Source organism: Podarcis pityusensis (genome assembly GCF_964106645.2).
Source record: "Podarcis pityusensis genome assembly, chromosome: 14".
Taxonomy (NCBI): Eukaryota; Metazoa; Chordata; class Lepidosauria; order Squamata; family Lacertidae; genus Podarcis; species Podarcis pityusensis.
In genome coordinates, this window is record NC_138039.1 from 50,902,032 (window position 1) to 50,918,458 (window position 16,427).

The following is a 16,427-nucleotide window of genomic DNA, read 5'->3' on the forward strand; positions in this document are numbered from 1 at the left end:
TTGTCTTCACCGGTTCATTTACTCCTTTATGCTTTTCCAGTTTCACAGCCAATTTCAGATGTATCTTTCTATCTGTGTTGGCAGAGGAGAAGTCTCCTGAAGAACAGCTGGGCCTAAACTGCACTGTGGCTTTGGCTGCCCTTTTAAAAGAAAAGTATTTCAGTGCACCTTTTAGCCATCTTCATGGTGTTGGGTTTTAGAGGCTTCACCCCCTGTTTTGTGGCTATGCATCACAAGATGACTTCAGAGATGCTGGTCCTTTCTGGCCTATCACTCATGTATAGCTTGTGGGCATAACGTTTCCCACCTCCATTGGCACCATGTGTAAATGACAAGTATGCCTGAATGTGCCCTTGAGATGTAGGCTCCAGAAGCCAGAATCTTGACCTGAAGTGGCCCTTCATGTGCTTACAGAATGGATTTTATTCCATGGTTGATTCTCTGGGCTTTAAAACCAAAAGGCTGGTGTAATACACAGCACCTGAACCTTGTGGCTATAGAAGCAAGCTGCCCTTTGCACATTTTGGAATGCATGTAAAACCTTTGTTTAGATGGGCTTTTGGTGAATCACAGAAGTTGATTGATCATCTGTAGCCCTCCAGATGTTGTTGGATCCTGGCTCCTGTCATCCTGGGCTGCTGGCCATGCTGGCTGGAGTTGGGAGTTCAACAACTTCTGGGGGCCACAGCTGTTCCCAAACTGTGGTTTAACAGATAAATAATGTGCTTTATCCAATGCCTTGTTTTAACTCCTACAGCCCTCTGTTTTTCTTACATTGTAGTTTTAAACTGCATTGTATTTAATGGCTGGTTTTAAATATTGACAGCTAGGGATGGGAGAGAAACTCCGTTCAGATCACATTTAAATGTGATCTTACCTAATTTGAGCTTTCTGAAACAAAAGGTGAGCCAAAACACAGCCATCCTTTGAAATTCACACTTATCCAAATTTTGCAGTGGAGTTCTTTACTGAACTGTGTAATGTAAATGTATTACACGTCTTATTGAAACTAACTTACAAAAGTGCATTAAATAAGGGATAATTGCTTTGCAAAAATGTGTATATGCGGGGACACTGCATTTTAAGAGGTGCATAGCAGGGGAAATTTGCACAAGAATATTCACGAGAAGCTACTTTGAGTTTTTTAAATCACAAACTGATGTGGCAATGCGGAGAGCTGAACTTAAGACTACAAAAATGAGAAACCGAGAGAAACCAAAATGTACACGTTGCCCATCCTTGTTGGTAACTGCCCAGAGTAATGCATAAGCCTTGTGTAGGTGAGAAATTAATAAATAGATGAGGTCTGGCTCATGCTTGTGGGAGACCTTGTGTGCTTCAAGCATGCAGGGGATGGGCAGGGACTGCTGCCAAGCAGGGGCGGGGGAAGGGGGGCGGTGGGGGCACGTCACCCCAGGTGTCACCGCTGAGGGGGCACTCACCGCGGGGCCTGTAGCATGCCTGCAGGCTCCACGCTGCCCCAAACGGTCTGCCCACCCAGTGGCGTCGCAATGAGGGGCGGGGGTGGTGTGCTCCCAGTGCCACATCTCCAGGGGTGACAAGGCAGCGCCCCACTGCGGCGGCGCAAACAGCCATCATGCCGCCGCCGCAAATGGAGGATCCTCTACATGACGTGCACCCGGGGGTGGGGCATTGCTATGTAGCACGCATGTGCAGCGTCACTACGTACTACGCATGCTCCGTACGTAGCGAAGCCGCACAAGCACGCTACGTAGCAGTTTGCTGGCGGCGCAGTGCAGGGATCCTCTGCTCGTGGCTGCAGCTGCATGTAGAGGAGGCAGACTCCTTGGAGTCCCCGCGGAGCATCCTGCCCTGGCTCGCCCCACCCCTGCAGGTGGCTGGCTCCACCCCTGGGTGCAGGGCATGCACACCACCCCAGGTGCCCAATCGACTTGCTCCGCCGCTGCTGCCAGGCAGCACTTATCTGAGAACACTGTAGTGAGAATCACCATCTTCACATGGGGACTGTCACTGTATGACTTGCACAGTCATTCACAGCAGCCCCCACGTGCTCCTGGTGCATGCATTAGGAAGTGGGGGAACCACATGCAAATCTGTGCTCAATGTGAAATAAATGTAATGTGTAATGAAATAGACCACAGGCAGTGTTATTTTTCTGGGGAAAGAGGTGCCAGAACTCACCACAAACCCTTGTTATCTTAGAATGGCAATGGCAGCCACCTGAGAGGTGCCTGAACTGAGTTCTGGTGAGTTCCAGCTGAAAAAAAGTTCTGACCACAGATGATGGTGACACCTCCCAAACAACAGCCTTTGGCAAAGCAGGTCTTCCAGCATGGCGTCTTCACACTGTTTCTATATATTTGGAATGTCAATTCATAGTGCATTCCATCCTCTCTGCAGGTAAATTCTCTAGAGCAAGCGATGCTGGATGCTCTTGTGCTGGATCGGGTGGACTTTGTGAAGCTACTGATTGAGAACGGCGTCAGCATGCAGCGCTTCCTCACCATCCCACGACTGGAAGAGCTTTACAACACTGTGAGTGAACTTTCTAGGAGCCCTTCCAAAGCATAAAGGGGGCGGGTGTGCTCTTAATGCTAGGGCATTTTGAGATAATATGCCAAGAGATGATATGTGCACAGAGGCGGGAGTGCACAACTCCCATTGGTTGTGCTGCTCTGATCACTAGTGCAACTGTTCCATTTGATTCTTCTGTTGCTCTACATTAAAACTCGCCCATCCACTAGTGCAAGAGGACTTGCGGTAGTGGACAGAGTGTGTGGGATGCAGCCCCACTTTTGGAAGAGAACATGGTTTGGAGGAATGAAGTAAAAAGCAGGAGGAGTTTGAGAGAGGAAAAGTATGAAAGGGAATGGGCAGCAATGAGAGGTGGACGTGGTCAGGATCTGGTACAGTTCCCATATTGGTGCAAATGGGCCTTCACCAACCTGGGACCCACCAGATGTTTTGAACTACAGCTCCCATCTGCCCCACCATCACAGGCTGGTGTAAATAAGAGAATGCTTTTATTAAACCATTCCCAGATTAAATATCCTCCTGACAGTGCCTGGCCATGTTGTCTTTTTCAGAGACTGGGTCCACCAAATACCCTTCATCTGCTTGTCAGAGATGTAAAAAAGGTATGGCAGAAATGTTTTCAGACTGGGAATGGAAGCAGAGATGAGCAAAATGTTTTTTCACACTTATCTCAATTGCACAAGTCAACAGAAAATCATGTGTTATTTGATGGTGTGTCACGTGATCTCCAAAATGTTTCTTCAAAAATTGCATGTTTTCTGTAATGATAAAGTCAGCTGCTTGCATATGTAGTTATTTGGAAGTGTCATTGCAAAAACATTGAATGATTAGAAAGTAGGATCTAAGGGAAACCAGGGTAAAATTTGGGAAGGGGGTAAAATGGGGGGGGGGTGTAAAATCATTCTGCATTTTCCCAAGAGTAGGGAGCTCCTATTTGTCTGACACATGAAGTAGACGTATGTGTCAAACCCATTGGGCCCACAAGATACTACTTATGGAGAGAAGAATATGTCAAAGACAGTTTCTCTGTTTCTCACATTTCCAATCTGTGTTCACTTCTCCACAATTCCACGGCAGTTTTGATGGTGGGGGATCCCAATCCTCACAATAATTCATCAGCATTTAAGCGTGGATTTCTCTTAATAAAATTTGTATGCCGTTTTAATTAATACACACATTTTGAAAGCAATTTTCCTTAATAAAATGCATCTTTTATATGTTATTATCACCAATATGTGCATTTCTATGCACACTTTCCCTCATATGTATACATTTTTGTGCACATTACCTGGTTGTAGAACTGCATCACAAAATTTGGGGAAGTGCAAGTTACAAAGGATAGCTGGGATTCAGTCCATGCAATGGTTCTTGCAGTGTGAATTAGGTTATAATGTTTTATTTATTCTTTAGGACTACTTTCGTTATGTTGTAGTTATGAATTTTTTCATGCTGTAAGCCGCCCTGAGCATGCTTTGAACTCTGGAAAGGCAGCATACAAATAAAATGATGTATGTAAAACCATAAAAGAGTCACATATGGGTTAAGTAACAAAGTCCAAGGCTTGAAAGAAAATAGTTGTGAATAAAAGTTGTCTTCTACTTATATGGCTTTTAAAAGTGATAAGACACATTCATGAAGAATGGAAGTCTTAAAAAGTTTTTTGTTAGCGATGATAACTAATGTGTGGGAAAGCCTGCGTTCAATGGCAGGAGACTTCTGAAGGGAACAGCGAGGGGAGATGATGCCCTCCCTGCTGGTGAGCCCCCAGAGGCAATGGGCTGGTTGCTGCTGAAAACAGAGAGTGAGACTACCCTGGTCTCTGGTCTGATCCAGCAGAACAGCTCATATGTTCTTTGGAGAGAAGGGAGACTAGCAAATAAGAAAGGACACCTTGCATTCATGGGGGTCTGGGTCATAGCTGGTCACATTCATGGTGTACTGGGTGCATGTTGTGAACTCATATCTCATGTTCCATGGCTAGCATTTTTCAATGTCATTAACACATTGTTGTATGTTTCTCCATCTCTCTCTCTCTCTCTCTCTCTCCCCCCTCCATTGCATTCCCATGGCTCATTCTCATTCAGCGACAAACTGGGGGATTTGGCTGGGTTAACATGGAGGTGAATGGCTTAGAGTGTTTCATTTTCATCTTAGTTAGCTATTGTCCCATGTTTTTGTAAACTAGACCTCATTGCGCATACTCGGGCACATAAAAGACAACCAGCTTAAACAAGGAGGCATTGTGTTCAGATCAGAGATTCAGGATGCATGCCAGATTTTTAAATGTAACCATCCAATCTTCAGCAATATGACAGAGGAGGTTATACAACCTACTTGTTTGCCAAATCAGGGCTGCAGATTAATCAAAAGCTTGTTTGGCATCGAGATGTTGTGAATTGTTATGAACATGAGTTTGCTTAATAGCACCAGGTGGTCAGATTTCTCTGTACCAAAGGGCCGCCCTGATACCCTTTGTGTGTCTCTGAAGAGCAGAAGTTGGGGAGGAGGGGACAGAGGAGGCATCTCCTACCCAAACTGAGATGGGGAGCACTGTCTTCTCCCAAGTTGTGGGAAAGGAATCCTTTTTCTCACTCTCCCTAACCATTAAAAAGCAGTGGGTCCCAGTTTGAGAATCCTGAGCCACAACATCCCGATGGACTGTTCACTCAGCAGCCCATGAACAAGTGACTTCTCTGTTCTTGGAAGAGATATGTTGCTGCAGTGGAGTGAATGGATGGGGATCAAAGGTGCTGGGAGGGAGGCTCTCTGTGTTGCCTGCAGCAGCTGTCAGAACCAAGAACACCCAGAGATGTGTTCAGGCATCTGCAGGCTTGTGAAGCTCATTCACAAGCAGCTGCATAGGCTAACACTGAAGCTAGTGAGAGGAGAGGCCGGCTGCAACGTTTTGATAGGCACTCAACCTGGTTTTCCTGCTTGCTGGTTTTCCCAACTGTGTCCAGTAACAGCAGCTGACTACATCACACACTCCTGCTCACACCATCACTGGGCTACTGGAAAGGATCAAGTAGTGCTTTTACACAGCTCCTGCTCATTTCAGTGAGGGTTTTTCCAGGACAGCTTCCCATGAATGTGTTGATCCTTCCTTCCCCCCCATCTGAGAGGCTGGTACAAATGTAATATCAACCAAGGGGAGGGGGAGCTTCCCTCTGCTGCATTATTGAAAGAACTTTGAACCGCCCTTAAGAAAATTGAATTCTTGAATGGATAAAAGCTCCAAATAGACAAAAGCTGATCAGATTAGGTGGAAGATGTAAAACCTAGTCAAAATACAGCCACTTCTAATGCTTTCAAAGATGCCATTTCATAGAGATAAAAAACAATGGTTTGCTACAGGGGGAGCCATCCGGGAGATTCCCTCTCTGGTGAATCAGTCCTAGTGGCGAGAATGAAATTCTTGGTTAGTGAGTGAAGATTTTTGACAGCAAAGGATTTTGCAGAGCAAAACATTTGTGATATTCCCTCCATTTTTAATTATTATTTAAAATTGATAAGAAATGGGAGTTAGTCTGAGAGCCTCCTAGTCATACCCTGGTGTAGTTCTGTTTCAGTTTAACAGAGTGAATACAGACAACAATTTATTGTGTCAATTTACCATGGTGCATATATCCATGCAGGGAACTGTTTGTCTGCCCATCCCCAGAATAAGGGAATGAGCGCTCACATCTTCCTTTGTGGGCACCCTTTGCAGGACCACACACGTCACCTCGGCCCACATGGGACCCACCAGCTGGTTGGGCTGGCCTGTCTCCCTGTGCTAGTCATTGGAGGTAACAGCCAGTTCAATCAGATGTCAGTCCTTCTAATTCAGAAGTCATTTCTGCTTAGGCATACATTTAACCCCACTGAGTTTAATGGGAACTACTTCCAGAGAAGTGTGTATAGGATTGTAGCATTAATCTACCATATATTTTGGAAAGATGTTTGTGTACTGTGCATTTGGATACCTCTTGAAATATCATAACCACATTTTGCATGATGGATCCTGAGATTAAAGAGCAGATTTTTGTCTATGCTTGGGTACAATTAGACACTGTAAATCTCATAAATGTGTGTCAGATTGTGTCCTAAATATATACCCTCGTGCTTACATTTTGCTTCAAAACAATTATTTGGGGGTTTTCTAGGGAAATCTGCCACCAGATTACCACATCAGCCTCATTGACATTGGCCTGGTCCTTGAATATCTCATGGGAGGGGCATATCGTTGCAACTATACACGAAAGAGCTTCCGAACCCTGTACAACAATTTATTTGGGCCAAAGAGGGTAAGAATCTGTCACAAGATTGGTGTCTGTTTTCTCCTTCTGTTTGATCTCTGCATGCACAGCAAGTACTGAATTTGGCTTGATCCCATCTTTAGCATTCTTCTATGAAACTAGATCAGATTTATTAGAAAAGAGGTACATGTTCCATTGGACTGGAAGGAAGGAAGGAAGGAAGGAAGAAAGGAAGGTGTTTGCAACTGAAAAAAGAAAATGAAATGTGACACAGGTTGATGGTTGGGTGCAGGCTAAGATTGGCCTGCCTTTGTCAAAACCCCTTTAAGGAAGGGGGAAGGAGGTGTGTCTTGTGCTGTGAGTCCATGGATTACATGGACCTTAAGTCTGACCCAGCAAATACCTTTGTTCTTAAGAGCAAAGGACCATAGCTCAGTTGCACAGCTCATTAGTAAAGCACATGCTTTGCATGCAAATGATCCCAGCTTCAATTCCTGGCAGCATCTCCAGGTAAAGAGGGATCTAAGAGCAGGTGATGGGGAAGACTCCCCCCTCCCCCTCCCCATAGTGCAGGGGTAGAGAACATTTTTCAGCCTGAGGTCTACAGTCTCTTCTGGAGCCGCATGCCAGTGTGCTAAATCTTGAGGTGGAGCGGGGAGGGGGGATATAATTATGAAAGCCAGGCTTTCTTTGAAACATGCAGCAGTATCTGCAATCTAGAAGATGGACAAAAATAACATTTCTTCACAAACTAAAAGTTTCATTTCTTTTTTGAAACATGCAGCCTAAAGCTCTCAAGCTTCTAGGGATGGAGGTAAGTCTTTTTTGTTTTTTTGTCACACAAGTTTCTTCTCTAATTAGGGGCAGGGGGAGTAAATTTATCATATGGTATGTTTGGGCAAGACCCAAACCAATGGATTCAAATGACAAGAAAGGAGATACTGACTAAACATCAGAAAGAACTTTCGGATGGTAAGAGCTGCTTGAGAGTTTTAAAGCAGAGGTTAGGTGGCCCCCTGCCAGGGGTTCTTTAACTGTTATTCCTGCATTGCAGGAGGTTGGACTAGATGATCCTTGGCATCCCTTTCAACTCTCAAGTTCTTTGATTCTTTTTGGATCATCTCATTTTGCTTCCAAGTTTATTGGCAGGCAGCGACTTGTGTTCAAGCTGTATGCTTTTAGGTGCAGTAGAGAAAATCCATATAGACTGCTGGAATCACATATAGATAGATTACCTCATTTGGTCTGATTCTTCCAGGACAGAGCAATGGATGCAAACCTGCAGTGAGTACTCTGGTAGCAGCTGTTCCACATGTGCACTGCACCTATTGCATTTCGAAGGGAGCAGCTGTTTGCGTGCGTCCCCCCCAACTTCATCCCATTATGATCCTCTTAAATAACACATAGGTTTTCTGGAAACCTCAGACCAACCCATGCTTTCTGGGTGCTCCTTGAGCTATTAGGATAAAGGGGAGAGTGTCCCTGTGCAAAGTGTATAAGCCTTTATTCTAAATGGGCAGAAGAACTTATTGTTATATCACAGATATAAAATATATAAATACAAAGCAAAGCCAGGCGCCCTGAAAGCTGGTAAGCAGCTTTGCCGTGTTCAAAGGAGGCATCAACAAGGCTTAATCTTCTTTGACATCTCTTTGTCTTTTCTGATGAGTGCATGACAAAGCATTCATCCCTCCTGAGACAGGAGATGGCTGGGCCTAAAAAGCTTAAAATGGGCAACAGTGGCCCAAATCTAGAGATATTCCACGTGCAGCTTGCCAGGCACCATTGCAGGGCTCGTGCCTTTGCTCCCAGGAGGTGGCAGCATGTTCACATGCGAGTCTTAGCATGCCACTGCCTATTCTGAGAGGGGTGGGAGACTGAGGCCACACAGGAAGAGACAATGGGACTAAATTCTGGCCACTTTAAATAGTCCCCCAAAGAATTCCAGGAGTTGCAGTTTTTTAAGATTGCACTCCCTTCGAAGGAGCAGGTTCACAGTTTGGGGGTGCCTCTGGATTCAGCTTTGTCCCTGGAGTGCCTTTCAGCAACTGCGACTGGTTTGACAGCTACAGCCATTCCTGGACCAGCCACAGCAGTTCATGTGTTGGTTACTTCAAGACCGGATTATTGCAATGTGCAATCAAGTCCCTCACACTTGATCTGGAAGCTGCAGTTAGTGCAGAATGCTGCAGCATAATTGCTGACAGGAGTGAGGCCTTGTCAATAAATAACACCTGTGCTCAGAGATCTGCACTGGTTGCTGATTAGCTACCAGGCCAAGTTCAAGGTGTTACTATAAGTATAGGAAGTCCTGAACAACTTGGGACCAGTTTACCTACAAATTGCCTTACCCCACATGTGCCAAATCGACCTATCAGCAGAACTGGCACTACTACAGGGGCCACATAATAGCCCTTCTGTATTGGGGAAAACTTGATCATTTAGTGTGGCAATGCCTATACTTTGGAACTCCCTGACTCTTGAGATCAAGCAGATGCCTTCACTGTACAGTCGTACCTTGGTTTTCTAACAGCTTAGTTCTCGAACGTTTTGGCTCCCAAATGCCGCAAACCTGGAAGTGAGTGTTCTGGTTTGCAAACTGTTTTTGGAAGCCGAACGTCCAAAAGCCGAACGTTCCACGGCTTCCGATTGGCTGCAGGAGCTTTGGTTTCTGAACGTTTTGGAAGTTGAACGGACTTCCGGAATGGATTCCGTTTGACTTCCAAGGTATGAATGTACTCTTTTCGCCCCCTGATAAAAACATTATTGATTAGGAAGTTGAGGTAATTTTAATCTGTTTAACTTTTGTATGTTTTAAAGTATGGTTGTGATTTTTTCTTGATTTTACTGTTTTACCTTTTGTAAGTCGTTTTGAGGTTGTTGCTTTTGTTACAATCAAAGCAGTGTATAAATTTTATTAAATTAAATAAATAAGGGTTTCTAGGATACCCCTGTTCCCCTCAAAGAACTACAACTTACAAAGTGATTTAACAACCAATCCCTCTTCCCAGGGAGCACTGAACTGTAACTGTGAGGGGAATAGGGGTGCCCTAACAACTCTCAGCAGCCTGGTAGGTGATTCTGGGACTTCCACGTGTTCTCCCCGTTACCCACTGAAGAACAATAACTGTGGAAAGCCTCCCTGTTCTAGGCTGTCAAGAAATGGTTAGTATTTGGTATTTCCCCTCTAATTATGTTTCCCTGCCCCGCCCTTAGCTGTGGCTCCACTGCCCATGCTGTCTTTCTGTTACCTCCTTCCTCATTGCCTCCAGTTCCAGTCGTCATGCTCCGTCCTCCTTCCCCATTTAGGAGATGGGATAGTTCTCCCTTTGCTGGGTCCTCTGGAGTAAGATCTCATGTTCAAAGGTGAAATTTCCATTCAGCCTCCTTCAAGACGCTCTTTGTTGCCGCCTGCTTTGCATGTGACTTGGCTTGCCCATGTGCTCATTCTAGCCTTTCTCTGCACCAAGAGTGCCTGCGTGACTCAATCACACTTGAAACAGGGATACAGCAGGATCAGCCATGCCTAGCAAGCGCTGGTTGAAAGGGCCCCAAGCCAGATCAGCGATTCATCCAGAGACAGAATAGGTAACCCCCTTTAAAGGCAAATAGTTGTGTTGCACCTCTGCACCAAAAGGCCGAGCCATGTGTGATGCTGAGATGCAATAGTATGACCTGTGTCCAGCAGAGGCTGCCTGGAAGGCAGTGGGAAGGGGGCAGATAATCATGCAGAGGTGCAGGGGGTCAGCCTCATTTACAGAGGGCACTTTGAGCTCACAGAAGCCTGTAGATCAGGGGTGCACAACCTGCAGCCCTCCAGATGTTGTGGGACTACACCTCCCATCATCCCTGATCACTGGCTATGCTGGCTGGGGCTGCTGGGAGTTGTAGTTCAGAAACATTTGGAGGGCCACAGGTTGTGCACCCCTGCTGTAAATAATGAATGGATTAATTTCTCAGAGATCTCCAGCAGTTCTCTCATGGCACTACAGTGTACCTCAGCCACAGTTTGGGAATTGCTGGGTCATTTATTTAGAAACCTGTTATTTAGAAGGTTTAGGTCCTTTTCCAGTGATTTCATTTGAACTCCAACATCATGTCAAATGATTTGAAGGTAGGATGACTGATGCATCGGTCTGAAGGACCTGCATCTGTCTATGTGCCGTTTGCACAGGTAACATCATAAGCTGTGATACCCACAAAAAAGCACATGTTGTGAATTTGCAGTGACGCTTTGCATGGAAGCATTGTCATCGCCATAAGAAGGCACTCTTGTACTAACAATTCAGGCACAATGATTTTGCATGCTTGTATTTCCCGCTTAACCTTCAACTTAACAGCAGTGCATGGCCTTTTCCTTAAGCATCTATCTTTATTCATGGGCACAACCTGTAATAATCTGCAGGAATGCCAGTAAAATGTAGCCTAAATGTGAAATTAACTCAATTGCTCCTTCCTAGGATGATGAACCTCCAACCAAAGGGAAAAAGAAGAAGAAGAAGAAGAAGGAAGAGGAGATAGACATTGATGTGGATGACCCAGAAGTCAGCCGCTTCCAGTACCCCTTCCATGAGCTGATGGTCTGGGCAGTGCTGATGAAGCGGCAGAAGATGGCTCTCTTCCTTTGGCAACGTGGAGAGGAGACCATGGCCAAGGCACTGGTGGCCTGCAAACTCTACAAAGCCATGGCCCACGAGTCTTCAGAGAGCGAGCTGGTGGATGACATCTCTCAAGACCTGGACAACAACTCAAAGTTAGTCACCCAGAGTGTAGGGCCGGACTGTGTGGTGTAGCGGTTAGGTTGTCAGACCAGGACCTGGGAGACTAGGATTGAAAACCCCACTCAGCTATGAAGCTCATTTGGATGACGTTGGGCCTGTCCCTGGCTCTCGGTCTAAGCTGAGACCTTCTGAGATAAGGCCCTTCTCCAGTTCCTGTTCTGCTTTTTTATATTTATATATTCTTAGTATATAGTTTATATTTATATTTTCTTAGTATTAAACATGAACCTGCCCCAATGTTACAATGATCTACTGACTGAGTCCTTCAGCTCTCTCAAGTTGAATCAGACAGAAGGGTCTTCTCTGTTGTGGCCCCTGGCTCTTGAATGTCCTCCCCAGGAAGTAGCACCTGGTACTGAACCTGAAGTCCATTCAGATCCAGCTGAAGACTTTACTTGCCCTGGTCTTCCAGTACATCCTCAAGACTGGTTTTAATAAGCAATTTTAATAGATTTTACTGGCTTTACTGCTTTGACCTGTTGCATTGTTCCTGTGATGTTATTTTTACTACCATGTTTAATTTGTTAGCTGCTAGCCAATCTGGCATTCTTTATCTCTCCAGAGATTTTGGCCAGCTTGCTGTTGAGCTGCTGGATCAATCATATAAGCATGATGAGCAAGTAGCCATGAAACTTTTGACATATGAGCTGAAAAACTGGAGCAACTCTACTTGCCTGAAACTTGCAGTGGCAGCAAAGCACAGGGACTTCATCGCACACACCTGCAGCCAGATGTTACTGACAGACATGTGGATGGGGAGGTTGCGCATGAGGAAAAATCCGGGCCTTAAGGTAGGCATGGACTGCTTAGGCCTTCAGGCACCTGGGCTTGCTATATAGGAGGGAGGGGGAATGTACGTATATGGAGGAGAATAGTATCGGGGGCAGGAATAATACCTCCTCCAGAGCCACAGTCCTGCTCCAGTTCCCCCTCCCTTCAATACATGCTGGCTTAAACAAATACAACCACGAGACAGGTGATGTGATCACTGATCTCCAATCAGACATCTCCAGGAATTTCTAGTTTGGCCCTGAGCTGCATCCTATGCAACTAAACCATAAATTTCAAATCATAAATGGCTCTTGCCATGCCCTGAACCACCCTTCTTCCTCTCGTGCAGGTTATCATGGGGATCCTCTTACCTCCCACCATCCTGTTCCTGGAGTTCCGTACCTCTGATGACTATTCCTACCAAACGTCAAAGGAAAATGAAGTCGGGAAAGAAAAAGAGGAAGAAAATGTGGTCAGTGGCAGCCCATCTCTATAAGCCTCTCAACACCACAAACGTGTCTCACCTTTATTCCCTGTTTAATAGTCATCATGGCTTCCCCAATTGCCAAGAATGCTGAGAATTGTAACTCAGCCAGGGATGCTGAGGATTTTGTATTTGAGATTCTTGCTCTTCCTTAGAACTTCAGCAAGTTCCAAGGAAGGATATTGTCAATCTTTGTTTCTCTCTGTTTTCTTATTTTTCAACCTTAAATTCAGTGCTCCACGTTTCCCCAGCAATCTGCTGAGAAAATCTCATGAAAATCCATCAACATTCTAGTGTAAATTTCCTTTGATGAACACATTTTTATTCAGTTTTGAACAATATACACTTTGCAAACATTTCCCCCTAACTTAATGCATTTTGAAATATTTATTTCAATAATAACTGCATTTCGATGTGCACTTTCCTTTTTTTTTTTTTTAAAGCAATTTATTAGGTTTTACAATAAAAATAAACATAATAAGCAGTGTAACTTTGATCTTAACATATTTTCACATTTTCTTTGGACTTCCTCACATCTCCCGCTCCCACCTTCATCGTTATAACATTTGGTCAGCAATTTATCATCTTATTTAAATTCTTATATCCCTTCTATATTTCATAATCTTATAATTCTCAGAAGGAGCAAAATTTCACAATCTTACTTATTTTCTTAAAAACTTCTAAATTTAGTGGTGCTCAGTTATTTTGATCTAGCATCTTATTTAACATTCACTCAGATTACAATACTTTTGTAAATAGTTCTTAAATTTCTTCCAGTCCTCCTCAATCCTCTCTTCTCCCAGGTCACGGATTCTGCCGGTCATTTCAGCCAGTTCCATGTAGTCTATCAGTTGTATCTGCCATTCTTCCAGTGTGGGTAGATCTTGAGTTTTCCAATGTTTTGCAAGAAGTATCCTTGCTGCTGTTGTTGCGTACATAAAAAATGTCTGGTCCTTCTTTGCCACCCCTTGGCCGACAATACCCAAAAGGAAAGCCTCTGGTTTCTTAGTGAAGGTATATTTAAATACCTTTTTCAGTTCATTATAAATCATTTCCCAGAACGCCTTCACTTTAGGGCAAGTCCACCAGAGGTGGAAGAACGTTCCCTCGCACTCTTTGCATTTCCAACACTTATTATCAGACAGGTGGTAAATTTTGGCAAGTTTGACTGGGGTCATGTACCATCTATAAATCATTTTCATTACATTTTCTTTCAGAGCGTTACATGCAGTAAATTTCAATCCATTACTCCACAACCTCTCCCAGTCCTCAAACATGATATTATGCCCAATGTCCTGTGCCCACCTTATCATAGCCGATTTAACCGTTTCGTCTTGTGTATTCCATTTCAACAGCAAGTTATACATCCTTGAAAGTACCTTAATCTTTGGTTCTAGCAATTCTGTTTCTAATTTCGATTTCTCCACCTGGAACCCTAGTTTCTTATCATTTTTAAAAACTTCTTTAATCTGAGCGTAATGTAACCAATCTCGCACTTTGTCTTTCATTTTCTCCAAACTCTGCAATTTCCAATTGTCTCCATCCTTTTCTAGTATTTCCCAATATTTTGGCCATTTAGCCTCCATATTGGGTCTTTTTCGGGCCTTGGCTTCCAAAGGTGAAAGCCACCTTGGTGTTTTATTTTCCAGCAAGTCTTTATATTTTGTCCAGACATTAAACAATGATTTTCTGACAACATGGTTCTTAAAGGCCTTATTTGCTTTAACCTTGTCATACCATAAATATGCATGCCATCCAAAGGCATTGTTAAACCCTTCCAAATCTAACACATCAGTGTCTTCAAGAAGTAGCCAGTCTTTTAGCCAGCAGAACGCTGCGGCTTCATAGTACAACTTTAAGTCTGGCAGGGCAAAGCCCCCTCTTTGTTTTGCATCGGTTAATATCTTAAACTTAATTCTGGGCTTTTTGCCCTGCCAGACAAACTTAGAAATATCTCTCTGCCACTTCTGAAAGCACTCCGTTTTGTCCAAAACCTGAAGTGTTTGAAATAAAAACAACATCCTTGGCAATACATTCATCTTGATAGCAGCAATTCGGCCTAACAAAGAAAGTTTCAATTTTGACCAACTATCTAAGTCTCTCTTGATTTCTGTCCAGCATTTTTCGTAATTGTCCTTAAATAGACTTAGATTTTTTACTGTTATGTTTACCCCTAGGTATTTTACTTTTTTAACCACATTAAGTTCCGTCTCATTCTGAAACCGTTCTGACTCTGTATCAGTCAAATTTTTCCCCAAAACCTTGGTTTTCTGTTTATTTAGTTTAAATCCAGCCACCCGACCAAAGTCATTAATCAGTTGTAGTACTCTTTTCGTACTGGGCTCTGGCTTCTGCAAGGTCAAAACCAGGTCATCTGCGAAAGCTTTTAATTTATATTGTTTCTGACCGACCTGGATTCCTTCCACCAACCGATCCCCTCTAATCATGTTCAATAGCACTTCCAGAACCGAAATGAATAACAAAGGGGAAATAGGGCAACCTTGTCGTGTCCCTTTTTCAATTTTAAACTCTTCTGTAACCACATTATTAACTATCAGTTTAGCTTTCTGTTCTGAATATATCGCCTCAATCCCATTCTCAAAACCCCGTCCCACTCCCATCTCTTTTAAATTTCCCATCATAAATTTCCAGGAGATATTGTCAAAGGCCTTCTCCACGTCTATAAAAATTAAAACTGCTTTTGTATTTATATCTGTTTGCAAAAGTTCCAAAATGTCAATAATGTTCCTTGTATTAGCAAACAGATGTCTACCTGGGAGAAAGCCGGCCTGGTCCTTATGAATTACTTCATTTAAAACTTTTTTAAATCTATTTGCCAAAATGTCTGCAAATATTTTGTAATCCACATTTAAAAGAGAGATGGGACGGTAGTTCTTAAGTTGTGTCTTTTCAGCTTCCGACTTTGGTATTAATGTGATAAACGCTTCCTTCCAAGACTCCGGTGCCCTCTTCCCCTCCATAATTTCATTGCTGACCTCCATCAAAGGTTGTATCAAATAGTCTTTTAATGTCTTATAGTACTTGGAGGTCAGCCCATCTGGTCCTGGAGATTTGCCAAGTTGCATGTTCTGGATGGCTTGTTCGATCTCCTGTCGTGTTATTTTAGAGTTCAGGATTGTCCTATTTTCTTGTGACAATTTAGATAGTCCATTTTTTGCCAAAAATTGTTTAATCTCAACATCGTCTTGCGGCCCTTGGGTGTATAATTTTTTGAAATATCTCTGGAAGCACTTTCTGATATCCACTGGATTCTGAATGTTTTTTCCATCAACCTCTAAATTTGTAACAGTATTTAATCTTTGTCTTCTCTTCAACTGCCAAGCTAGCAGTTTTCCACATTTATTCGCCGACTCGAACGTTTTTTGTTTCATTAATTTAACCTTCCATTCAATTTCCTGATTTATCAATTTAGAATATTGTGTTTGATAAAGTTTAATTTCTCTCAGAGTTGGCTGTGACTTCGGATTCACTCTTAATTTCTTCTCTAATTCTTTTATTTTATCCAGGATCTTATCTTTTTTCTCATTTTGTGTTCTTTTCTTTACTGCATTCTGTTGTATCAAGAATCCCCTCATTACAGCTTTGCTTGCGTCCCAGATTATTCTTTTTTCCACC

The 16,427-nt window shown here is 43.5% G+C and overlaps 1 protein-coding gene across 6 annotated transcripts in view; it reads left to right on the plus strand.

The window, feature by feature from the left end:
* The window catches only part of TRPM1 (transient receptor potential cation channel subfamily M member 1), a gene marked incomplete at its 3' end in the record, with an annotated part of 62,979 nt that overhangs the window by 27,393 nt on the left and 19,159 nt on the right, over positions 1–16,427 (plus strand). For 3 of the 6 annotated variants that reach the window (XM_080980699.1, XM_080980700.1, XM_080980701.1), the window contains exons 1-4: positions 7,702–10,121; positions 11,216–11,508; positions 12,099–12,327; positions 12,657–12,779. In XM_080980699.1, the coding sequence (XP_080836825.1) occupies positions 11,333–11,508; positions 12,099–12,327; positions 12,657–12,779 (528 nt within the window). In that variant the 5' untranslated portion in view covers positions 7,702–10,121; positions 11,216–11,332. Of the gene's footprint in view, positions 1–2,382; positions 2,518–3,068; positions 3,120–6,662; positions 6,804–7,539; positions 10,122–11,215; positions 11,509–12,098; positions 12,328–12,656; positions 12,780–16,427 lie in introns of those variants that run through there. The other 3 variants (XR_013979371.1, XM_080980703.1, XM_080980702.1) reach the window with 3 other exon arrangements.